General features: G+C 44.4%; 1 protein-coding gene across 1 annotated transcript in view; it reads left to right on the forward strand.

The window, feature by feature from the left end:
• LOC308326256 (voltage-dependent R-type calcium channel subunit alpha-1E-like) overlaps window positions 1-25,404 on the forward strand; it is a gene marked incomplete at its 3' end in the record, with an annotated part of 70,112 nt that overhangs the window by 27,750 nt on the left and 16,958 nt on the right. Inside the window, exons 6-26 of the mRNA XM_080779063.1 lie at window positions 302-460; window positions 5,793-5,983; window positions 7,245-7,348; window positions 7,693-7,808; window positions 9,821-9,874; window positions 10,886-10,957; window positions 11,319-11,555; window positions 12,052-12,164; window positions 13,899-14,011; window positions 15,317-15,448; window positions 16,308-16,377; window positions 17,220-17,337; window positions 18,196-18,263; window positions 18,401-18,468; window positions 21,022-21,786; window positions 22,275-22,642; window positions 22,765-22,787; window positions 23,034-23,122; window positions 23,971-24,100; window positions 24,671-24,730; window positions 24,900-25,006. Coding sequence (XP_080635189.1) covers window positions 302-460; window positions 5,793-5,983; window positions 7,245-7,348; window positions 7,693-7,808; window positions 9,821-9,874; window positions 10,886-10,957; window positions 11,319-11,555; window positions 12,052-12,164; window positions 13,899-14,011; window positions 15,317-15,448; window positions 16,308-16,377; window positions 17,220-17,337; window positions 18,196-18,263; window positions 18,401-18,468; window positions 21,022-21,786; window positions 22,275-22,642; window positions 22,765-22,787; window positions 23,034-23,122; window positions 23,971-24,100; window positions 24,671-24,730; window positions 24,900-25,006 — 3,157 coding nt within the window. The remainder of the gene's footprint in view (window positions 1-301; window positions 461-5,792; window positions 5,984-7,244; window positions 7,349-7,692; window positions 7,809-9,820; window positions 9,875-10,885; window positions 10,958-11,318; window positions 11,556-12,051; window positions 12,165-13,898; window positions 14,012-15,316; window positions 15,449-16,307; window positions 16,378-17,219; window positions 17,338-18,195; window positions 18,264-18,400; window positions 18,469-21,021; window positions 21,787-22,274; window positions 22,643-22,764; window positions 22,788-23,033; window positions 23,123-23,970; window positions 24,101-24,670; window positions 24,731-24,899; window positions 25,007-25,404) is intronic.

The raw sequence follows: 25,404 nt of genomic DNA on the forward strand, positions 1-25,404 counted from the left end.
CTAAAATGTGACTAAAACTAAATGAAAACTATTCAAGAGACTATGACTAAAACTAAAATAGAAATTTGCTGCCAAAAACAACACTGCACCCACTTTGAGAGCCACTAATCTATTGTATACAGCAGGTCTATAATCATTTAGATAATTAATTCATCCAGTACAATCATTTAAGGCAAAAAAAGAAGAGAGAAAGACGCAACGCTTTATATCAGCCCAGGACAGTTCTTAGCTTGCGCTTCATAATTCTGACGCTCTTTGCTTTGTGTGTGTGTGTGTGTGTGTGTGTGTCTCTATACTCCAGGCTTGCAGATAGTGCTGAAGTCCATTATGAAGGCCATGATCCCACTGCTCCAGATTGGCCTGCTCCTGTTCTTCGCCATCCTCATGTTTGCCATCATCGGTCTGGAGTTCTACAGTGGAAAGCTTCATCACACCTGCCTGCCGTCAGATAGCATCCATGGTAACATCCTTATACACCGCCAACATTCATTGAAGATTTTTGAATTAACCCAGCAAGCCAAATGGCGTTATAATGAATGAATTGCATTTTTATAGCGCTTTTCCAAGTGCTCAAAGCACTTTACTATGGTTAATTTATTCATACATTGGGAGGTGAAGCGTCGAACATTTGACCCCAGCGTCCTCACTTCCCACATTCACACACCAATGGTGGCAAGCTAACACCGACCAACTCATTGGAGGCAATGTAGGGTTCAGTGTCTTGCCCAAGGACACTTCGACTTGAGGAGCCAGGATTCGAACCGCCGACCCAGGGATCATTGGACGACCTGCTCTACCTCCTGAGCCACAGCCGCCTCAGCGTTAGGTTATAGCCAAATCTTTGTGTATACTCACTGCTTTTAAAACAAATCTTGTTACCGGCCCCAATATAGGATCATCCTAATGATTTTGGATTGGTTCTGCAATGTAGTTTCTCTAATAGTGTCTCCACCCAGTTTTAGCAGCGAAAGCAAGGAGATTATCCTCAGTCTCTATTGACTGACTTGAGAGTCTTAAGAACATGCCATGTGTGAGTGAGTATGACTGAGACTTCTGTGTCACTTTGTGCATCATTCATTGTCTTGTCTAGGTCTTCTGTGTGCATTATCTTCCCTATCTGTAGTTCTCTTATTTTGTGTCCCTGTCCGCGGCAGCTGTAGGCTATATCTCGTTTGTAATCACCCCTCGTGTATGAGTGTTGTTCCCCAGTCAGTCCTTGTTGGGTCATTTTGTGTGTTACATGTTTCAGTTAGTTTGACCTATCTTCATATAATAGGTCCTCACTAATAATCATGAAAAAATGCCGCAATTTTTTCTACTCGGTCTGTGTCTCATACGAAAGCTGTGGGCAGTTCAGAAACCGTCTTCCAGTGACATCATCGATGGGGAATACAAGCTAATAGAAACTGCAGGCTTTCTAGTCCTGAAAAGTTGCAATGCGAAAATGGAAGCCATCGTTCTCACGATAATGAAAATATAAACATTTTTGTAAAGAAATCTTGTTTTAAAAAATATCTGCCTAATGATGATGTCACTGGAGGACGGTTTCTAAACTGCCCACAGCCCTCCTATGAGACACAGACTGAGTAGAAAAAAATCGTGCCATTTTATCATGATTATTAGTGAGGACCTATTATATGAAGATAGGTTGAAAAGTGGTGAAGTGGTCCTTTAAGGCCTTAACCTTGTTTGGTACACAACCATTCTGCAAACAGTTGAAGGTCACTAGCTGTTTTGGTTCCTTTCCTAAACTTGGTACCTATAGTCCTCAGTCATAAATTGTACCACACCGTCCGCAGCAACTGTGTTTGGTGGACGAATTTCAGCCACGTACTCCGGCAATACCAGCATTTTAGGCAGCTTTTCGGATACTGATATCAGTATCGGAACAACTCTACAGTATATAAAACCATCTACAGGAGTTATCTACGGTGCACCTTATTTGTGCATGTCTCTGATTTGAGTGGTTTAGAAACATTATAGCTCAATGTTGTGCTATCTTTGTTGTTTTCTGTTATTCATTTTCATGACTGGTGTACTGCATGTCAGGTTAACTCAATTCGCAGAGCGTTGTGGATGTCTTTGTCTCAGGAACTGAAGCATTCATTGATCAGGCTACATCTAGCAGCCTGCCAACAGGTATTATTAAAGTTGATGCTCCCCGCTGGCTACTTTAGCTACCTCTTAATTAGTCAACAACTGCTCTGTAATCACACACTGTAAGCCACACCACAGTATTTACTGGCTGCTATCGCCCACTATAATGACATAAAAAAAGGTGTTCTGTTTATACATGTTTAAAAGCAGTATAAAATACAACAGAACCAACACAAACAAATGCACATGGGGAAAAACAAAACAATCGTAATTCGTAAGACATTCGACCATTCTTCTCTTTAATTTGTTAATCAGACTAATGTCAGAGAGGTTGCTCTCGTTTCCGAGTCTCTCTTTGACATAGTGAATCAGAGTTTTTCCACATGTCATTCTCAGATTTATAGAATTATATAGCAGCAATTTCCGGGCTAGCGGTGTGGACTGTGACCTGCATCCTTCACTCTACCTGCCTCCACCAACCCAAATAGCATGCTTATATCCCCCGTTCTACCTGGCCTCAAATAGCTTGCTTACCATATATGCTTCACTTTACCTGGCTTCACTACCCCGAATAGCATGCTTATTATCCTCCACTCCACCTGACTTTCCCTCCTCAAATATTATTACTTTTACTGTACTTACCTACCTACCTAAATAGCACGGTTAGAGGGGTCAGGAGAAACTTATGAAAAGCGTTGGGAGGTGTCACTATGACGTTATAAAAATGAGTGAGACAGAGTTCCTTAACCCATTTAGGCCTGACGTTGAAATTTAAAAAAAACTGTCTTCTAAATTCTGACAGTTTTCTGAAATACCTCTTGTTTCTGTGTCGGTGGTGCTCAATATTTTTGACAGCTGCTGAAAGTTGGGGTACCATAGAACCATTACAACCATTATAACCATAATGTTCTACATTTCATTATGCTTTAAATAGCATGTGACGTGTCAAACTAGGGTGTTTACATGATTCTGAATTCATTCCAAGCATTCGTTTTGCACGAAAATCACTCCTTGGGCTAAAATGGCCATAGCCGTCATCACAAATGTGGGGATATTAGGGCACATTTGGGCAAGTTCTATGGCTGAATTTAGCCTAAACGAGTGTTTTTCGTGCAAAACAAATGCTTGGAACGGGTTCAGAATCATGAAAACCCACTAGTTTGACCCCTAGTTTGGCCTAGACCCCCTTGGTTGGTCATAGCCACTTGCCCAAATATGCCCAAATGTGTTGACCGCTATAGCCGTAGGGTGGTTGAATATAAACCAATGTGGGATATGTTAGTATAGACACCTTTACAAACACATTAGTGAAGAAAATTCTTGGTAAGAAATGTATTCCCAGATATAGATGGGAATACTGATAATATTCCCTGACTAGAGGGACCTCCCCCAAAAGCAAAGATTTGAGTTTAAAACGTTCACTCTGAACGTAGACCTACAAGTTATGAGCTTGTAGATCTGCTATTTTTCAATAGCTAATGCTTAAAACACCAAAAAGGGTTCCCGCCCAGAATGGGTTAATCTTTTGACTCCCACAGAGGGGTGAAGAGTATTTTAATATTTTATGTAATTGGGAGAGAAGTGCAATATATGCATCATTAATTTGACAATGGTACCATTTCAATTTAGTAGAATGTTGTAAAAATGAGACACGCTGTGCCTTCAGTATGAGGTTTATCTAAAGTAGCAAAGATGAGGTTTCTGCTCACACGACAGAAACGGTGTGGAAATGTGACTATACTTTGTCCTCTGTTGATTTGAAATTTGGGGTGTGCTACATTTTGTGGATTTTTTCTATTATATTCCTATTTTTGAGTGGTGCAACCACTCCTACAACCAGCAATGTCCGTGTTCAACTATGTAGGTGTTCAACTATGTATGTGTTCAACTATGTATGTGTTAATGAGCACGAGTATGACTATTGGTACCAGTAGGGGCGCTGTTGTGCCAGGAAGAGAGATAGTGCTGTACTGTTGCCTGCTAATGAGAAAGAGAGAGGAGGGGGAGAGAGAGGGGAGTTGCACCACTCTGTTCACACGGGTGTGATTTTTTTAACATCTGTATACTGGAATTTAGGTCTATAGCACTCCACTGAGAAAAAAAACATTGTTGCAAACCTCTTATTTATTGAAAATATTGTTGGATGAGCAACCTTGGAACAGCCGCCATAGCTGAATGGGTACAGAGAGGCCAATCTATGTGTCGAAAGTGTACCTGAACAAAACATTTAACCCCTACCTTCTCCCTGCATTTCACATCATGTGCAAAATGTGCAGGGACGACAACTGATTATTAGGGGTGTAAGTTATACCGCGTAACGATACATTTTAACAGCGATAAGATACGTATCACGATACATGGTTGACGATACGATACATGCACGATATTGGTTCATTATGGCGATACGATACGATTCAATGATTTGAAATCGCGAGACATGGCCAAAGCATTTTCGGGGGTCCCCAACCAAAAACGTTGAGAACCGCTGACACAGAATTATGTGACTCCATAGTCCATATTATTGGCACATTCGAGAAGATCTAGCAAGGAACAATGCTTCTAACCACAGGTCAAGAGCTGTACTTCCGATCACACATCATCGACATCATAATTATTTGAGCATGCTCATCTAACTAACTTGCAAGCAAAACAGTGCTTCTGGGAAATGCACTACACTAAAAGTCAGGATCAGACATGCATAATTCATAATGTAACAGTAAATAGTGTTTTTATGAATGGCCAAAGTTGTGAATAAATCAGTCATTCTTCTGATGACTGACTAACCACAGTAACCAGCAGGATCTTTCTGCCTTGTTCTGCCCTGGTTCCGCCTTATGGTTGTTTTATGTTGAATTTGCTAAAATATTTAAAAACATAAATTATGCCCAGTCACTATACTGCACCTGAGATGTTCCTTTTTTTTACTGGGACCAAGTTTAAAATAAGAATTGAATACACTGAATATCAATTTATAAATATGGCCAGCCGGGGCCTGATGGAGGGGAAAGGAACTGGTTGGAATAACGTGTTCCTTCCACACGCTACGTCCAACCAGGGAAACTCCCCCCTGTCAGGTGTAAAGGAGCAACTTGGACACTCAGGCATGAAGGAAGCATGAGTTCAAGTCCGTTGCTCTCCCCTTGTCCTCCATATATGGGGACTAGGTTGGTGGAGGGTGTGTAGAGCCCAGGATCACATTAGATGATTGACACAGGGGTGAAAAATGGGTTACAAAATCGTGGGATAAAAAATATATGAAAAAAAAGGAATATCAATATCAACGAAGCAACTGGAAAACCCCGTCATTTAAGTGGTATGTGTTTTAACAGGATTGAAAGTAGCTCTAGGAATAGCCACCGCATGATCACATCTTTACACAACTTTGCCACCGGAATCAGTTATCCATAAACATTTAGTTTTTGAGTGGTGCAACCACTCCAAGGAACAGCAATGTCCGTGTCAGCCTATGTGTCGTCCGCCTACGTGTTAATGAGCACGAGTATGACTATTAGTACCAGCAGGGCCGCTGTTGTACAGAAACAGAGAGAGAGAGATAGTGCTGTACTGTTGCCTGCTAATGAGAGAGAGAGATAGAGAGAGGAGGGGAGAGGGGAGTTGCACCACTCAGTTCACACGGGTGTGATTTTTTGCAACATTTCTAACAACCATCTATGTCGTCCTCTGTTCTCAAGTAGAAAATGAGACCGTAGACTCGTCGGAGGTGGAGTTTGCGTGCGGGGTGAGGAGGTGTCCGGAGAAGTACGACTGCAACGACACCTGGATCGGCCCCAACGACGGCATCACCCAGTTCGACAACATCCTGTTTGCCGTGCTCACGGTCTTCCAGTGCATAACCATGGAGGGATGGACGGCCGTTCTCTACAATGTGAGTTCATTCATGTGAGATTATACAGTACACATTTGGGCGACCTTCTAAATCCTAAACTGACATAGAAACCTCGTGTTTCTATGTCAGTCGTTCTCAAACATGTTCATGTTAAGGACCCCCAAGATTATATGTAATTGGCCACCGACCCCCATCTGAAAATATGTTGTTCCAGGGACCCCCCCCCCCCAGAAGCAAAGATATGAGTTAAAATCGTTCGCTCTGAAAGAATATCCAAAATGCCGCAGCTCGCTTGGTCTTCAACCAGCCACAATTCTCACATGTCTCCCCCCTGCTCCGCTCCCTCCACTGGCTCCCGGTCGCTGCCCGCACAGAATACAAAACTCTGATGCTGGCATTCAAAGCAACCAAAGGTATGGCTCCCCCATATCTTGCAAGTATGATCGAACCCTACAAACCCTCCCGCTCACTCAGATCAGCCAACGCAGGGAAGCTGGAAGTACCCTCACTAAAAACGCCGGGACAACGCTCCACACGTCCCAAACTCTTCTCCCTTCTGGCTCCAAAACTGTGGAATGCACTTCCCATTGCAGTCAGAACTGCAGCATCACTCCCAATCTTCCACCGTAGTTTGAAAACCCACCTTTTCAGACTCCATCATGGCCCATAGCACTTACCCCACCCCCTTAGATAGCAATTCTGTAGTAGACTTAGATAGCATTTGATACAGACTTATAGCATGTTATGTAAACAGCATAAGTGCATTGTATGTAGTCATAGCACGTCATAGTACATAATGTATAACATAGTAGTATAGATGTATAGCTTATATGTATAGTTTCATTATAGATATTCCACTGTTACTTTCTTAGCTTACGCATGTTTCATGATAAATGTTTTTATGTGATGTATTCCCCATGTTTTTTGTTCTTGCTTAATGTAAGTCGCTCTGGATTAAGAGCGTCTGCTAAATGCCTAAATTGTAAATTGTAAATTGTAATATATATTCAAAGATTTGCACTACATTTTCACGATTTTTCAAAAATACCAGACCTACAAGCTCGTAGCTTGTGACCTTGTAGATCTGCTATTTTTCAATACCTAAAGTATAACATAATGCCTAAAACACCAAGAGGGGTTCCCGTCCCAAAATGGGTTAACTAATAATAACCATTATTATAATAATCATAATAATATCCATGTTGTATTTGGATTGTTGTTGTTGTTGTACCCAAGCTGCTTTTGCTGAAGTCTGAATTGAATAGGCTTTATATATTCATGTCATTCTATTACTTTTTAGACCAATGATGCCTTGGGTCCCACGTGGAACTGGATCTATTTCATTCCTCTCATAATTATTGGCTCATTCTTTGTCTTGAACCTGGTGTTGGGAGTGCTCTCAGGGTGAGCATAATCACAGCATGGCAGACACAGTGTCGTCTGTTTCACACTGTGTGTGTGTGTGTGTGTGTGTGTGTGTGTGTGTGTGTGTGTGTGTGTGTGTGTGTGTGTGTGTGTGTGTGTGTGTGTGTGTGCGCGTGTGCATGTGCGTGTGAAATCTCTTGTTTGTGTATGTGTGGACGTTTATCTGTGCACGGGTGTGTATTTGTGAACATGTGTGTCTGGTGTGTCTGTGTTAATATCAGTGCAGCTTGAATGTCATATAACTACACATCATACGTGTATTTTGCACCGCTCTTGAGCAGAGAGAGGCTGTCATTTCACCCCGCTCTCATGCATCTCTGCAGGGAATTTGCCAAGGAAAGGGAGAGAGTGGAGAACCGACGCGCATTCATGAAGTTGAGACGCCAGCAGCAAGTGGAAAGAGAACTTAATGGCTACCGGGCCTGGATAGACAGAGCAGGTACTGGACAGCATAATAGATCATTACTGTACACATTGGCTAACTAGACTGGAACTCACCTATGCTTTCTATAATATGACATAGGCAGCTCCTTCCGGGAGAAACTAGACACAGCTGCAGGACATGAGACTAATTCATTAGAGGGAGAGAGAGAGAGAGAGGAGTGTGTGTGTGTGTGTGTGTGTGTGTGTGTGTGTGTGTGTGTGTGTGTGTGTGTGTGTGTGTGTGTGTGTGTGTGTGTGTGTGTGTGTGTGTGTGTGTGTGTGTGTGTGTGTGTGTGTGTGTGTGTGTGTGTGTGTGTGTGTGTGTGTGTGTGTCAATTTAACAAAGGTGCAGATGATCAGAAATCAGCAGAGAGAGCGCAACGTTTGCGCTACTGTATGCCGAATTGAAGTGGACTCGGCCTTTTTGTTCCTCACTCCCTGGAAATAAAAACGCCTGGGTTTCCGAGGCTATATTGGCTAACTGACCAGCACGGCAAAAAACGTTATCCTTCATGCGCTGTACCTGTACTGTATACTGTAGGTCAACGTCACCTATAGCAGGGTCAGTCATGAGCAGAAGGAGCGAGTGGCACTGTCGGTGGCCGCCGGTCCAGACGCAGCAACTGCTGATAACAGCTGTGGCGCTGCCGGGGGGGCTTTACCTGCCAGGGAAGGTGGGGGGGGTTATGATACTTCACCGCCGCTCCGTTCCGCGGCAGTGTCGGTCTGTTCGGCGGCCGACGCCACGACTGCCAAAACATGCGTTGCCGGTTAAAAATCCCCAGTGTCTTCCCTGTGAGGTTATAGGGTTAGGGTTTGGGGTATAGGGTGTTTCAGTCACTGGTTAAATCTCACCCGTAGCTCCTGACATGCATTGCTGGTTAGAAATCAGCCGTGGCGTCCCCGTGAGGTTAGGGTTAGGGGTTTGGGCAGGCGGCAATTGGCATCAGCCGCTGCAGGAAAATGCCCTCGCTCTCCCTCGATATGAGTGGGCCTGGAAGGGCCTGGCCCCACACGGATCGACAGCTCGCCTCCACAGTATGAGATTGATGAAAATGCTCCTCGCAGTCCTGGATTCCGCCAGGCGTGGTTATAGATTCTGCATTCTGGCGTTTATGAAAATGATCGTCCGCCACTGTAACCAAGATGGGATGTAGAAGAACGCACGCCTGTGTTGGTGAGGATCTGAACCCGTGGCTGTGTGAGGACCATTAACTACACATTTTACAAACTAATAAATGTTGGCTACCACCAACATTTATTTAGATAGTATTTAGATAGAGATTAGTGTTTTTCTATATAGTAAGTCAGTATAAATTAAAGATGTAACTAACGATGTTGTTATCACGATACTGCCATAAAGAAAATGCTGGTGGCATTACCGTGGGCACACTATGGTACACTATACCGCATGTACCTTTTTGTTTGAACAGCAGTGGATGGAGTGTCTTCGTGGTGATGGTGTGTGTGTGTGGGGGTGTTTGCGCAGATTCACTGATCCTTGGATTAGAACATCTCTCCTGAGGAGAAGAATGAAAGAAAGAAAAAACCTACAACAACAACAACACAAAAAAGAGAGATCCAATCCAAATATGCTTAAAAAGAATGATGCAGGAACCAAGAGGTTGCTGATTTCTTCTCTCTCTAGCTGCTTCACAAATGAGACTGTATAGTGTTGTAGATGTATATGTTATAGAATAGCTTTGTCGAGTTGCACACTGCAGTTGCAATGTATAGTGTTTGTCTCCCACGCAGGTATAAGGGCGAGAAAAGGTGAGACTGACTCACTGTGCGTGCGCGTGTGCGTGTGTGTGTGTGTGCGTGTGAATGTGTATGTGTGTGCCAGTGGAAGCCAGTGAAGAGAGAGTAGGAGTGAGTGGCACTGTACATGCATTGTACTGTATGTTATGTGGTATAGCCTTCAGCAGTGTTTGATTGACAGGCTGACTCCACCTTGATTGAGAGGTTCTTTGTCCAATATATGCACATGAACTGATTTAACCGAAATTTTCTTTGTGTGTTTTACAGAGGAAGTGATGCTTGCCGAGGAGAATAAGAATTCTGGTAGATCGGCTTTAGATGGTAAAACACACACGCGCACGCACGCACGCACGCACGCACGCACGCACGCACGCACGCACGCAAAGACCAATGCCTATACATATGTTTTTTTTCTATTTTTGGCATACTGGTTACCAAGGAGAACCCCATTCAGTGCAGGGAACCGAAGTGTATACTGTTCAGCTTTGTCTTATAGGAACGTAGCTACAACTAAACTGCATGGAGTTACTGTAATTAGCTTTGATAACTGTGGGCATAATTGTTGTCGTGGTAACAGAACAGTGAAACTGTTCCACAGAGCCAGTGGTTCTCAACCTGTGGGTCTTTGCTGATGTAAAGTTTGTACTTCTATTCTGTGAAGATGTTCAAATAAACTAAACTGAATTTATTATGAGTTTATTACCTATAAACAAAATAAAAATCACACTTGTGTGAAGTGAGGGGCGCTCTTATCATCATTCATCATCATACATCACCTTCCGTGCTCAGCCAATCAAATCATCGGCTATGTTTGGTACCCACAAACACGCAAAAGTGGCCAATCAAATCATCACAAATGTGGTACACACACACAAAGCTGGGCAAATAGGAGGCCCTCAAAAATGTACTGCATCAAAAGTAAACGACAAACTATACTATAGAGAACCGAAGTCCTGACATCACTGTCAGTAGAGGGCGTCAGTCCACAGGTTCGTGTACTTTTTATATGCATCGTAATCTCCATAGGGGGGCTTTTAGATCGCCTCATATAAGAACTGTGTTTGAAAAATAAACCGCTCACCCCAGCCTTTTCACTCATATGGATATGAAGCATCGACTGACAAATATGATTATTTTTGGGGGGTCCACAGTTCAAATATGATTATTTTGGGGTGTCACGGCTTAAAAATAAATTAAACAAATACGATGAAGTTTGAGAACCACTGGCCTAAGCTAGATGTTTAATTTCCAGGCTTCATAATTCAGTGTGAAGGCTGTGTTTATTATTATTATGTTCCTCAGTTCTGTCCTAATTGTGCGTAAACCGTTCAGTGCTGAAGCGAGCCACCAGCAAGAAGACGGGTGCACGTCGAGGGGCTCCTGGGGAAGGTCAGGACACTGCAGGTCAGTAAGGATAGGAAGTAGGAACCTCACTGTAAGCTGTTGTTCTATTGAGAGGACTACATGAGACTTCTCCAATGCGTTCTGTGTCAAAAACTCAAAATCCTTAGCAGCCTATACGTAAAACAGCACATTTTTCATGCATTTTACATGAATTGGAAACGTTCAAGACACACTGCATTAGGGAAGTGTTATGTCAGAGCGATAAAAATAACAAAAACATTCTTCATTCTTCTTCATTGTATTTAACATTGTGTCCACTGTTCATGTTCAGTAGAGTATGTAACAAAAAACGACCTGGAAACTCCTATTCGACCGACTCTTGGAAGTGTTCTCGTTTCGTCGTGTTGGCTTAGTAACTCAGCCTCAACACACTCTCTCTTTGTCTCAGGCATGTCTCGTTCCAGGGTGAACTTCCGCAGTGGCCGGCGAGGCCCCGCTGCTTACATGCGGCGCAAGGAGCGCATGCTCCGCATCTCCATTCGCCGCATGGTGAAGACGAACACCTTCTACTGGACCGTGCTCAGTCTGGTGGGGCTCAACACCGTCTGCGTGGCCATCGTCCACCACAACCAGCCCGACTGGCTCTCCATCTTCCTTTGTGGGTTTTTCTTATTTATTTTTTTATGCTACTGTATATGTTAACGTGTATTCCACCTGCTTGCTTTAAAGGACCACTTCACCACTTTTCAACCTATCTTCAAATAATAAGTCCTCACTAATAATCATGAAAAAATGGCGCAATTTTTTTTCTACTCTGTCTGTGTCTCATTAGGAGGGCTGTGGGGCAGTTCAGAAACCGTCTTCCAGTGACATCATTGATGGGGAATACAAAAATCATGTTTAAAAAACAATCTGGCTAATGATGATGTCACTGGAAGACGGTTTCTAAAAATCGTGCCAGTTTTATCATGATTATTAGTTAGGACCTATTATATGAAGATAGGTTGAAAAGTGGTGAAGTGGTCCTTTTCCATGTTAGCTCCTGCTAATGGTTATGCTTTGACTCCATTGACTCCTATGCATATTACAACAATTGTTTTCGGGGGGCGTCGGTAAGTGTAATTGCCTTTGATACTCTTTGTGTTCTCTTCCAGACTATGCAGAGTTTGTTTTCCTGGGGCTGTTTATGGGTGAGATGTTCTTGAAGATGTATGGTCTAGGCTTCCGACTCTACTACCACTCATCCTTCAACTGCTTTGACTGTGGGGTAGGTTTGTTCATCTCACAGTGAGAATCTGCCATAGCTTTGTGCACATGGATATCAGAGTAGCACTGCTTGAAACCCCAGAAGCCTCATGGGCTGGATTCCTCTGTGGATGGGCAGTAGATGTTTGAGTTCTCCTACAGGAGACCCTAACCTCGATCCACGTGGTTACATGCACTATCTATGACCCAGAGGAATAATGTCCAATATCATGCAAACCAGAGGGGGGATTTCTGGTACATGGTGGGTAGTTAGTTCGTTAGTTTCATTCATTGCCCACGTGTGGAAATTTGTCTTTGTCATTTGTCAAACAGCGACAACAACAGCAACAACACTTACACAATTATTTTCATGGCAAAAATGCAGGACAACAGTGGCAAATACATTAAAAAACGAATCTAGCGAGGCATTAGAGATGAAGGATTTTTTAAAGATGTTACGGTTATCTTTTGGTACTTTGTACCGTCTACCAGAGGGAAGTAGTTCGAACTCCTTGCAGAGTGGACATCTTTTTTTCCGAAGTACTTCTTTGTAGATACAACTTAATTGTCTCTGTCTCTTCGTAAATGGGAAAAGATGCACCTGCCAGGTTTTCTACACAAAGCAGCCATTCTTGTGTGTGCATGATGAACACTGCGATTTGCAGCTTCAGAGCCCATTTCAAGGTGGCATGGCGCCATCTTGCTTAGTGCTAGAAGCTAGATATAATAGCATGTAGCCAAAAGACCTCCGAGGAGATCCACAAACGACGGAGGTATGATTGCAATTTGCTTCTAACGCTTCTTGGTTGCTTCTTGGTTAGAATTGGAGTCATTGATCTTAAGAGTTATTCACGTTTTAAGAGTTTTGATCCCACCCATTAAAAGGGAGGAGGAACACTTTGGATGACGTCCCAACCAGAAATTACATTGAATGTTGCTCAATAGACGCTCCCAGGCTGTAGACGTATAGGTGCGCTCTGTTATGAAACGGGTAATGTTCCGTCTTTTGATTAATCTCCGTCCTGGGCGTCAGGAATCTGGAGGCTCGTTTCAAGACCAAATATGAGGCCTCCATATCAGTGTTGCTTTTGGCAGCAAAATTTGATTTTAGATGAAATTGACAATATATTTAGTCTTAGTTTTAGTCATCATAGCTTAGTTTTAATTTAGTTTCCATTTGGTTTTCGTCAGTGAAAAAAGGTAGTCGACGAGCATTTTTTCGTCTTAGTTTTAGTCGACGAAAACCACACTGCTACATATACCTATGACATAATTATTCTGTTGATACAGGTGTATTGATACAATAGTGTTGACGGTTCAATATCGCGCGCAGCCATTACTCTCGACAATTACGCAGCAAGCAACAACACCACCTCTCCTCATCCTGTCGTCCCTTCACGATGAGTGTCTCCCCTTTACCTCCCGATGCCGCACGTTTTACCCATGGTTATTAACAGGAAATAAGTGTAACTTAACATTGTGGGAGAGAGTAAGGCAGCGAGTGAGCGAGAGAGAGAGAGGCCAAGGGTGGTGGGTGGGGGTTGACTGACACCTGACGGTCAGTCGGCGCTCGAAGGCCCCCCGTGAGGGCGGAGGTCCGTTTCAATTGAAACTGGTGAAACATAGCAAAGGCCTCCTATGCTGTGCGTTGGGCGTAATTATTATAATAGGACGGAGACCTCCGTTTTGGCCGGCCAGAGTGTTTTAACAGGGGTTTTATACTGTGCTTGTTGTGTGGGTTGACTACTCTGTGCAGGTGATCTTCGGCAGCATCTTCGAAGTGGTTTGGGGCTTTTTCCGACCTGGCATGTCCTTTGGCATCAGTGTTCTGAGGGCACTGAGACTCCTTAGGATCTTTAAGATCACCAAGTAAGTATCTGCATTCGAACACTACTTGTAACCCAATGCAAGTAGGGGATGATGCAAATGCACGTCCTATCAGGCTACATAATACGTGCTGTATCTCAGTTTAGACTATTAGTCATTAGTCCTACAACCTATCTCGAACCCTCACCCTAACCCTAACCTCCCCCAGGGCAGCACACCTAAACCTAACCTTAACCTAAACCTCTCCCAACCCTTAACGCACCCCGCACCAACCTTAATCCGGTCGTCTTAACGCACCCCTCACCAACCTTATGTCTAACCAAAGGGTATTACACGTACCCATTACCCATAGTACAGATACTGGGATTCATAGATAGCTCTGGATATCCACTGTCCCAAGTGACACCCACTGCGCCTCGCGTAAAGTAGCTGCCCAGTAGCACATGTTTGGGGGATGGAAGCCGGGTGGTGAAGGTGGTATTTGTCACTAGCCTGGCTAATAAGCCAGACCGAATCAAGGTCAAGTTTATTCATATGTTTCATATTCATATGTTTATTCATATTCCCAATATGTCCCAAGCTGGGCACTTTTTTAGCCGTTGGCAAAAAAAAATGTGCCTGCCGGCGATATTAGTCTGGCTTATTAGCCAGGCTAATTTGTCACTGCACATACAGTACTCCTACCAGCTGGGGTTGTTGTCAGCACGTGGCACGAGGAAAACACATTTTCTGCTTGTTCTAGGGCTATAAACTACCTTTGCGTTCATCAGTGTTGTTTTTGGCAGCACATTTTGATTATTTCGTTTTTGTCATAATCTTTTGAATAGTTTTAATTTAGTTTTAGTCACATTTTAGTCACCTGGAATGTGTTAGTGTCTAGTTTTAGTCGACTAAATGTCATAAGATTTTAGTCGACTGTAGATTTACATCTACAGTTGATTTAGTCGACTACAATGTATTTTGGCGGGCCTTGATGCCATTGTAATGGCTGATTTTAAACTTGCTAAAAAAATAGCCGTTTACAAGCTCACAACGTTGTGAGCTTGTAGATCTGCTATTTTCAGCATGCAACCAAGTGTAAAATGACATATACTGGATCTCTTGTCCACTAGTCCCTTCCTAACATTTTAGTCTAGTTTTTATTTGTTGACAATCAAGTCATCATGGCTTAGTTTTCATTTAGTTTCCATTCAGTTCTCGTCAGTGGAAAAAAAGGTAGTCGACGAACATTTCATTTTTAGTCTTATAGTTTTTAGTCGACGAAATCAACAAAGTCAACACTGGCGTTCGTGTGTTTTATTTGTTTAGATAAAAGTATGTGACTAAGGCGGCATTTCTCTCTGCCAGGTACTGGGCGTCTCTCAGGAACCTGGTGGTGTCCCTCATGAGCTCCATGAAGTCTATAATTAGCCTGCTTTTCCTTCTCTTCCTCTTCGTTGTGGTCTTTGCCCTGCTGGGCATGCAGCTTTTTGGAGGCAGGTGAGTAATAATGTCTTCAGGTGTGATTTGGCACAAGTGATTTCAGTACTCTATAGGGCTGGCCCTTAACCCATTCTGAACGGGAACCCATTTTGGTGTTAGCATCATGTTATGCTTTAGCTATTGAAAAATAGCAGATCTACAAGCTCATAGCGCGCCACCGAGTGGCGCGCTACGAGCTTGTAGGTCTGCTATTTTTTGAAAAATCGAAGAACGACTGACATTTTTAGAATCTGATCTCGGGTCAGAAATGGGTTAATCAGACCAGTGTGTGTCCAGTGGAAACCTCGTATGAATCTGATCTCAGGTCAGAATGGGTTAACCCATGCGTCCCTATTCTGGGCATGTCATAAATCGTACATTCGCCAATCATTAGGCGAAAATATGTAAACATTTAGCAGAAATAGCTGATCTACAAGCTAAAAACTGAGCTTGTGCATTGGCTGTTTTCAGTGAAGACATTTGGTGTAATCGGGGGGGGGAAAGGGAGGGGCCCCTGGGGGTATATATATATATACACAGCAAGGTTAAAGTGGTTAATGTTGGGTTTATATCAGAGGTAGTTCTCAGCTTTTCCACTTGCCTTTATGTTTGCCTTGTTCATTGATTTGCCATGCTGATTTGCCACGTGTATTTCATACTGCATGACTGAACGCATGCCGGCGGTTTCTTCAGCGGTAATCATACGCTGAAAAAAACCCAAACAATATTCCTTTTCAATTGCGCGTGTCTTTGATGGAGGGGAAAGGAAATGAGTATAGTCTGGATGAAAATAGCTGTCCTCCTCCTCCTCTATTACCTCCCCTCTCTTCTCCTTCTCCTTTTCCCCCTGCATTCATTCTCTTTGCTTTCCCTCTAGGTTCATCTTTGAAGATTACACTCCCACCAACTTTGACACGTTTCCAGCTGCTATAATGACCGTGTTTCAAGTAAGCCTACCACAGACCTCTCTCTCACTCTCTCTACATTCTCTCCATGACACATTGCACCCTGGGATATTTCTCACCCCCAGGGCCAAGATTAAAACAACGCTGCTCGCTCGCTCGCTCGCTATCCAGCCGCTGCCTCTGCAGCGGCCGTCCCACGCATTCCGTGCGCGCATACATACATGCACACATGGGTTTCAACGCAGTCAAGTACAACATGAAAGCAATGTGCGATCCATGGTATCTCATTGGAAGCTGTAACAAAACCATCGGTGTCAGATCTGCTGATAAATGGTGCATTTATGTAGCGCCTTTATCCAAGGCGCTTTTACATAGATTGTGCATTATACATCCACCCATTCACACACACATTCATAAACCATGCAAGGCACCAACCGGCTCATCGCAATTAGGCGTTCAGTGTCTTGCTCAAGGACACTTCAACACTAACTCTGGGGGAGCCCGGTTTTCGAGCTGGCAACCTTGCGGTTACCATCCGGCCACTCTACCCCTGAGCCACCGCAGCTGACAATTCTGCTCTATGGAATAACATTTTGAAGGCTGTACTGATTACTGTGCATTGCCTTTTGTTGTTGTTGCAGTATATGCATTATGTTTTCCCCCGCTTGGTTTTTGTTGGACTTAAAAATATGTACAGCATAAAATCTTTCCAGGCCATTCACAGATGTCAAATGAAAACACAGGAGGCCGTAATTAGTAACAATGTCTTACGGGTCTGCCGTTGTGTTTTAAGTAACAATGTCTTACGGGTCTGCCGTTGAATGAAACACAGGAGGCCGTAATTAGTAACAATGTCTTACGGGTCTGCCGTCGTGTTTTTGCAGATTCTGACGGGCGAGGACTGGAATGAGGTGATGTACGACGGCATCCGCTCCCAGGGTGGCGTGCAGTATGGCATGTGGTCTTCCATCTACTTCATAGTGCTCACCCTGTTTGGAAACTGTATCCTTAACATGACCCCGGCCGGCCCGTCACACCCTGAGAATCATGAGTTGTCTGAGCCCCTCTCAGAGTGCACTTGATGTAGTAGGTGCATGTTCACACACACACACACACACACACCGTGCTTTTTTGAGTGCTGCAACCACTCCAAGGAACAGCAATGTCTATGTGACTATGTGACTATGTTACTATGTTACTATGTTACTATGTTTAGAGTACCAGTAGGGGCAAAAGTGGCACTGTTGTGCCAGAAACAGAGAGAGAGAGATAGTGTTGCACTAATGAGAGAGAGAGAGAGAGAGAGAGGGGGGGGGGGGGGGGAAGGGGGAGAGGGGAGTTGCAGCTCCTCCAAAGGTTCAGATGAGTTTAACCTTCTTTGAACCATCTGCAGACCCCATCTTGCCATCAGAGTTTGTAAGCAGTGGTACGCAGGGCAGTTGAGTGATCTCTCACGAGCACTTCCAAACTGCAACACTTAGAAAAAGAATCACCTGCAAGTCTACGGTGGATTTTTATGAAACAAACACTTTGAGGATAAAAAGATAATTATTCAAGCTTTTCGTATACAGCTGCAATGCTGGTGAGTTTGCCGTTGTTTAATACAATCAGATAGGACTTTTCTGTCAGGATGAATGGGCTGCCAATGGGAAGTTGCACCTTGTTAGCACCTTGCCATTAACTTATATGGTAAGATGGCCGCGGTCTGCATATGGTCCATAGGCTGTCGCGTTGTCACATCAACTCAGAAAAAAGGGCTGTTAACTCCGAAAGGGCCCTGTCTTAATAAAAATGTAATAAAAAAATGATAAAGGAATGCGAATGTTGTTTTGTTATGCCCTTTGACTACTCTTTGAACAGACACGTTGCTCAATGTGTTCTTGGCCATCGCCGTGGATAATTTAGCCAACGCACAGGAACTGACCAAGGTGTTTGCATTTCAGTTGATTACCGTTTGAACTGATTTCATTTTGTATTTTGTGGAGTGAGATGTCCATTTCACCCCATCTGATGCTAATCATTGGGTATATATTGACTTCATATTAGTCTTTTTTGTCTTTGTCAGGATGAAGAGGAGGAAGAAGCGTTCTTCAACCAGAGGTATGCCAGAGGCAGAGACGGCTTGATGTCTGAGTAAGTCATTCCGATCCGTTTAAACCAGTCAGAATGGCCGTGCCTGGAATGGGTTACCCAGAGCGTTCAGAGTCCTTAAGTAGTTCTTAAGAGTTGTTTCCAGCATGTTAATTTGGGTAACTAACTACCCAAATTAACTCTCTCATTTACCAAATTCCATCACATCATTTGTATAAAAAAAAGGGGGGAAAAAAAGAAAAAGGAAGGACTGACTGACATTAGAGCAGCACTATTTCATTATGCTTTTTGGTTGTGCGAGCGAGTCGTGAGAAACCAACCTGGGAAGTACTTAAGTTTTGAATGCTGTGGGAAAAAAACCACACCTGTCCGTCCTATCGTGCTACGTGCAATGTTGGCGAGGAGGAGCTCAGCAGAAATTTTAGATTTAACATTTACACAATATAAGCAGGAACCTTTTAGTGTTATATGGACTCTCTCTCTCTCTCTCTCTCTCTCTCTCTCTCTCTCTCTCTCTCTCTGAGAACCAGGTGTAGGCAATTAGCAGAGACTGCTGGATGTGTTCCTCTAGTGCCTTTGGTTGCATGCGGTGAATGCAGAGCTAGAAAGGCATGTTACAGGTGTTATTATGGACTGGTTGAATGCATCGTATACAGTATGCCTGATTTTAAAAGCATGGTCCTCTGCACTAGATTGCCGTTGTACTGTAGCATTAGTGCAGTTGTATTGTAACTGTATTGGCAATAGGAACTCTATGTTGATAGCGTAATGTGCTGTAATTGTTCTACAAGGAATAAAGACCCCTCTCTTGACAACGATCTGCATGCTGTGCTGCTTATACCAGGCCTAATGATGATTGTTGTTTTTGCTTTTTTTTTTTTGTTGAGAGAGGTTGGGAAGTTAGAGTACAGTATGCCATTCTCTACTGGGCAGATCGAGGCATACCTAATGTACTGTCTAGATCCTGGGCTTATATGATTTCATAATTATACATATTAGGTGCATATAGGATGGTCTTACAAGGCGTTGTTCTGGGGGTTGGGAATATTACTGGAGGATGACTGACCCATGGTGGAATTGGAAGAACACACGTTTTGATCCCCGCCAATTTGACCTAGTGTCCTTGAATGAGCCTCCAAAAAGCCCTACCAGCTCCTGGGCTTGAGGCACATGGCTGAACCCCGGATCGAACACTCTTTTGGGGGAGAAGGCAGGGACGGATTATCCCCCACGAGGGCCCCTGGGCCAGTACGTTTTTTTGGGGTCCCCCATAGCGTGCGTTCGCGCGACATTTTCATTTTTATCATCTTTTTTGACCGACATTTAACGGCCAATGACCCTTTTCAGAGTACTGTGCGGTCCATTACCCTGACTCTTACTTGTGACACCAAGTGTACCATTTGTACGTTACACATATTTGAATGTTGGTCCTATATATGTGTCACAGCTATACCGAGATTTATTTTGACAGTGTATTTCAGTGTAATGCTGCCTCCATCACGTTTGTCTTCTCAATGCCTGTTGTGTGGCACTGACCAAAATGTTGTGTATTTTCGAAGGGACAGTTTTCAAGTCCGTTCAAATGATTCTTTGTTAATTGATAAGTAACAATATTGATTGCTACAACCATTATTCAATTTATTAACCCATTCATGACGGGAACCCCTTTTGGTGTTTTAAGCATTATGTTATGCTTTAGCTATTGAAAAATAGCAGATCTACAAGCTCATAGCGTGGCACCGAGTGCCGCGCTACGAGCTTGTAGATCTGCTATTTTTGAAAAATCGTGAAAATGTGGCGCACATCTTTGAATATATATACTGTATTATTTCAGAGCGATCGTTTTGAACTCTTTTACATTATATATTTGGGGGTCCTTCACATGAAATGTTTGAGAACGACAGAAAACTTTTTAGAAGACATTTGTAGAATCGTCCTTAGGTCTAAATGGGTTAATACTAATTAATCAATACAAAATATAATATTCTATATAAATATTCATGGTCTCTGGGCTTATGGCCCTATAATATAAGCCTGAGATGGCCCGTTAGTTTTGGAACGTGCCACAACAGTTGTTCTTGTTCTGTGTATGTTGGAAAACACTAATGTCTTGTTTTCAAATGATCACTCATTGATTTCATGGACACCAAAAGAGTCTGACAACCAGTAAGTAAAGTTGCATCTGCTTTGTCACAAAACATTTCTCCCTTGAGTTCCCCTACTCGATTAGAGAAGTTGTTTTGCTCACTTTTTTAATCCCCGCAACCTTTTGTTCTTGTGGCCTTGATTTTTGTTTTGGATTATTTGTCCTGTCCTCAGGTATTTTCTTTTTTATGATTATTGTTTTTAAATTATTCTTGTATTATGTATAGCTCAAATGATTCAGCCTTTCCTTTTACCCAAAAATATTTCTTTGTAATAATAAATGCAATGAAAAATTGCTCTTATTTGTTTTTTTTTCAGTTTTTTATTTTATTTTTTATATATCTTTTCTCCTGGGAGGTAGTGCTTTGGTTTTGTTTCTCATCATTAATATATTAGACGTGGGTTCACTGCTGCCCCCTGGTGACGCCATGTTGTACTGTGCCCCTCCAGGGGAAGGAGAAGACCTTACCTCTATAGGAAACGAGCCATCCACCGAGGCAGACCCAACTTCCCGGGCGAGGGCGGCGGGGAGGAGGAGGAGGACTCGAGCGGGACCACCGCGGACAAGCAGCCCCTCGCCGCCGCCCCCAACACCTTCGTCAACCGCCGCGACAGGAGGAGAAAGGTCAAGATGACCGTGTGGGAGCAGAGGGCCAACCAGCTGCGCAAGCGACGCCTCATGGACAGCCAGGAGGTGCTGTTTGGCGGTCCCACGGAGGACGGCGCCGGAGGCGAGACCCCCGGCGGCGGCAACGACGTCCTCCCCGCCCTCTCCTCGGACGTCAGCCCCGCTCACCTGCCCGAGTCGCCCTCGTCCGTGGGCGTGCCCCTCATGCCGGAGCCCCCGATGTCCGTCGCCATCCCCATGCCCGAGCCCCCGGAGGCGGAGCGCCGCCACCCCGTGCCCAATATGCAGACCCTGACGGAAGAGAGAGCGGTGAGCCACCACCGGCCGGCCGGCGGGGGCAGGCACAGAGTGGCCCGCAAGTGTCGGCCCGCCCCGGGGCCGGACGACCCGTCGCGCCATCGGAGGCACCGTCACCGCGACGCCCGCGCCGCCGAGGCCAAGGTGGCGGCGGCGCAAGACGAGGCGGAGGAAAGAGACGAGCGTGAGAACAAGGGAGAGGCGGTGGACGGAGGGTCGGCGGCGGCGCGAGAGGACGGGGAAACCGGCATAGTGAACCCGTACGCCGAGGTTGGAGATGAACTCGGGAGGTAAATACTTTGGCAGGGTTCTTTTTGGTGGCAGCACATTTTCTATTTTAGTTTTAGTCATATAGTCTTTGGAATGAAACTTCATTTAGCTTTAGGCATGTTTTAGTCACCTGGAATGTTTTAGTCGACTAAATGTGCAGTTCATTTAGTCGACTAAAATGCATTTTGGTGGGCCTCGATGCCGTCGTAATGGCTGATTTTACACGATCTACAAGATCTTGTATAGATCTGCTATTTTCAGCATGCAAAATTACTTATACTGGATCTCTTGTCCACTAGTCCCTTCCTAACATTTTAGTCTAGTTTTTATTTGTTGACGAAACAAATATATATATAAAGTATATTTAGTCTTAGTTATCATAGCTGAGTTTTGCTTTAGTTTCCATTTAGACTTCGTCAGTGGGAAAAAAAGGTAGTCGACGAACATTTCAACACTGCACTGGAGTCATACAGTATATTAAAAAAAAGAATGTCTTCCCCCATTCCAGAGTGTGTGGCGTGCCAGGCGCGGGCATCCCCGAGCCTCCCCAGTGTGAACCCGAGCCCTCTCTCCTGGGCGGTTCCTGCTGGGCAGAGCAGAGCGAGGCGGCGGCGGCCGGCGGCCACTATGAACTCCTCTGCCGCCCAGAGCCTCCCGCGGTGATGGAGCAACAGGCCACGGAGGCCACAGACCCTCCCGCGGTGGTAGAGCAACAGGCCACGGACGCCACGGAGCCGTCGGCCGGGCTGCTCGCCGACACCCAGAACCACCCGGTGTCGGCACCGAGTCTGAAGTCCAAACCCGAGGGAAGTGTGATCATCGAAATGTCGGCGGCAGCACAGCCGCTCCTGTCGCGGCGGCCCCCCATGATGACAGGTATATATAGGACACACTTTGCACCTGCGTCTCCTCCTCCCTTCTCTGTCGCTCGGCAGTCAAGCGGCTAGTCTGCAGTGTGACTCAGTAGTGTGTCATATAGTTTCATTTATCCACCGCAGTGACGGAGTCCCCTGAATTTCTGGCAAAAAAAGGAAAAAGATAAATCACATTTACCAGTCTTTCACCCCGATGATTCAGTTATGAGACGCCACCACGTACCGTACGTGGCTCTTTGCTTATTACTAATGGGTTAGCCCGTTTGCAGCTCCGTCGTCATTCTCTTGTTTGTGTTTCAGTGAACAGCAGAGAGCTGCAGGCGTTCCCGGCTGAGCACATGAGGGAGAGAGAGGAGGAGGAGGACACAGAGGAGGAGGAAGAGGAGGATGAGGAGGAGGAGGAGGAGGAGGAGGAGGAGCAGCCTGGACCTACCAAGCCTGCGGAGCCAGACAGCATGTTCATCTTCAAACCCTCCAACCCGTGAGACATTTATTTACTAGCCTGGATCACCGCATCTATCAGCGTTCATTTAACTCGCAGTCTAGAGTGTACAAATGGGACGTCCTGCTGTGTGTATCATTCTAACTTTAATAAAGGGACCATGGCCCTCATTTATCAACCGTGCGGACGCCAAAATATGGGTGCACTACAAGGTCATAGCGCAGCACCGAGTGCCGCGCTATGAGCTTGTGGATCTGCTATTTTTGTCCGCGGCCAATTACATATATTTTTGGGGGTCATGAAAGTGTTTGAGTAAGTTGTCGATTAAATAATCTTCCAAAGATGAAGGAATGACAAAGTTCTTCAGGGTGAAGTATTGAGAATGTATTAAGAAGATTCAGCAGAGAAACAATATACAGAGGTGAGGAACAGGCCTCCTTGCCTGTTCCAGCAGCCCCTCCGGCCGCAAGCCTCCTCAACCCCATTCTCAGACAGTCCTTATAGTCTTGTCCTAACAGAGATGCCACACTGAATGTCCATACAAGGATCCGCGCTAAACATAAGGGCGACACACAAATAAGTATACCTTTGCTGATAGCGTTGAGGAGTCAAGTAAGTCAGCTGTTAGATTGACAGCTGCATGAATTAGACTGAGCACATTGGTGAGCAAAGAGACGTAATGGAAGGACGATAAATACACAATAATGCATATATCTGGCACTGTAGGTGGCATTCTACAATTCCCATTACAAGAACGACTGACATAGAAACACCGGGATGTCAGGATTTAGAAGACATTTGCAGAATGGTCCTCATTGTCCTGGTGGTATATAGTGTCCCCGCGCTCTCACCAACTAACAGTAAGCATCTCTCCCTTTGAATCACAGCATCAGGAGGATATGCCACTATGTGGTCACTATGCGCTACTTTGAGATGACCATCCTCCTGGTGATTGTGGCCAGCAGCATCGCCCTGGCTGCCGAGGACCCTGTCTGCACCAACTCGGACAGAAACAAGGTGTGAAACCCAGCTCTCCCCAATGTATCCCCATACAGTACAATGACCCATACAGTCCACAGGCGGTACAGTACCTAACTATGGTACTGTACCATAGTACAGTACCATAGTACTGTACCTCCATGTGTAGATAGAATACATGAAATGGGCTACCTCAACGACTTGTGTCGGGAAAGATGTGTAGTTTTAGATCACAGGTAGAGATTAGAAAGCAGGAGGAATACATTGTGGCGAAAGAAACACAAATGAACATTTTGCGTCCAGCTTATTTGAGCAGGCAGTCGGGAGGATCTCCTTCCTTGGAATTAAATTGTTATTACCGTGGTTTTAATTAGGCCCACTCTACTTAGCCATGAGATATTGTGATAGAATGACAATATTCTACGACCACGGCCTGCCATCGGTTATCGCTTAATTGTAAGTTGACCTTAAGTAGGTCCCTTAATTACTGCAGCTGCTCTGTTTCCAGCCATTACTACCACTGGGTCTCAGCTGTCAGCTGAGCGCAGCAGAGTGTGACTGAAAAATGAACAACATTCACAATAATTGTTTGTGTTTATAATTTTCCAGGTCCTGCGCTATTTTGATTACGTCTTCACTGGAGTCTTCACCTTTGAAATGATTATTAAGGTAGGAAAGAAATTGAATATATACAGTATATACACAAATGTTGCCTCCGTTGTGACTGCCCTTTTAAAATTCTGTCTATACAGATGAGTTTGTGGCCCACTGCGCATTTCTATATGCACGCACGCCTACGGTATACTGTATATGGACATGGTGTATGGTTTGTCTCCAGATGATAGACCAGGGTCTCATTTTGCACGATGGCTCCTACTTCCGTGACATGTGGAACATTCTGGACTTCATCGTGGTGGTGGGAGCGCTGATCGCCTTTGCGCTAACGTGAGTCACGACAAGGCACTTGCCTGGTGATGACTAATGACTCACTCACTGCAGCAAATCATCTCTGCTCTGCATATACAATATAACATACTGTACAACATGTTATGAATGACCTTCCCTTCAGCAGGCTCTGTTCCATGTGCTGCAGCGTCAGGCCGGTGCAAATGCAGCGGCCTGAACAGCTCTTTCAAAGACACAAAAAACTCTCCCCTACTGTATAGATTATGGCCCTAATGTATGCTGCTAAAATCCCAAGAACCTTACCTTGCTTTCTTTTCCCTCTACATGATTGTGATCAATCTTGTTGCATTTTCTTGCCCTGCAAATGACTTCAGTGTTCATGTCTCTGTTGTGAATATAGCTGTGTAATATAGCTGTGATCCTCCCTGTGTATTTCT

Source organism: Protomyctophum bolini (genome assembly GCF_963924005.1).
Source record: "Protomyctophum bolini genome assembly, chromosome: 12".
NCBI lineage: Eukaryota > Metazoa > Chordata > Actinopteri > Myctophiformes > Myctophidae > Protomyctophum > Protomyctophum bolini.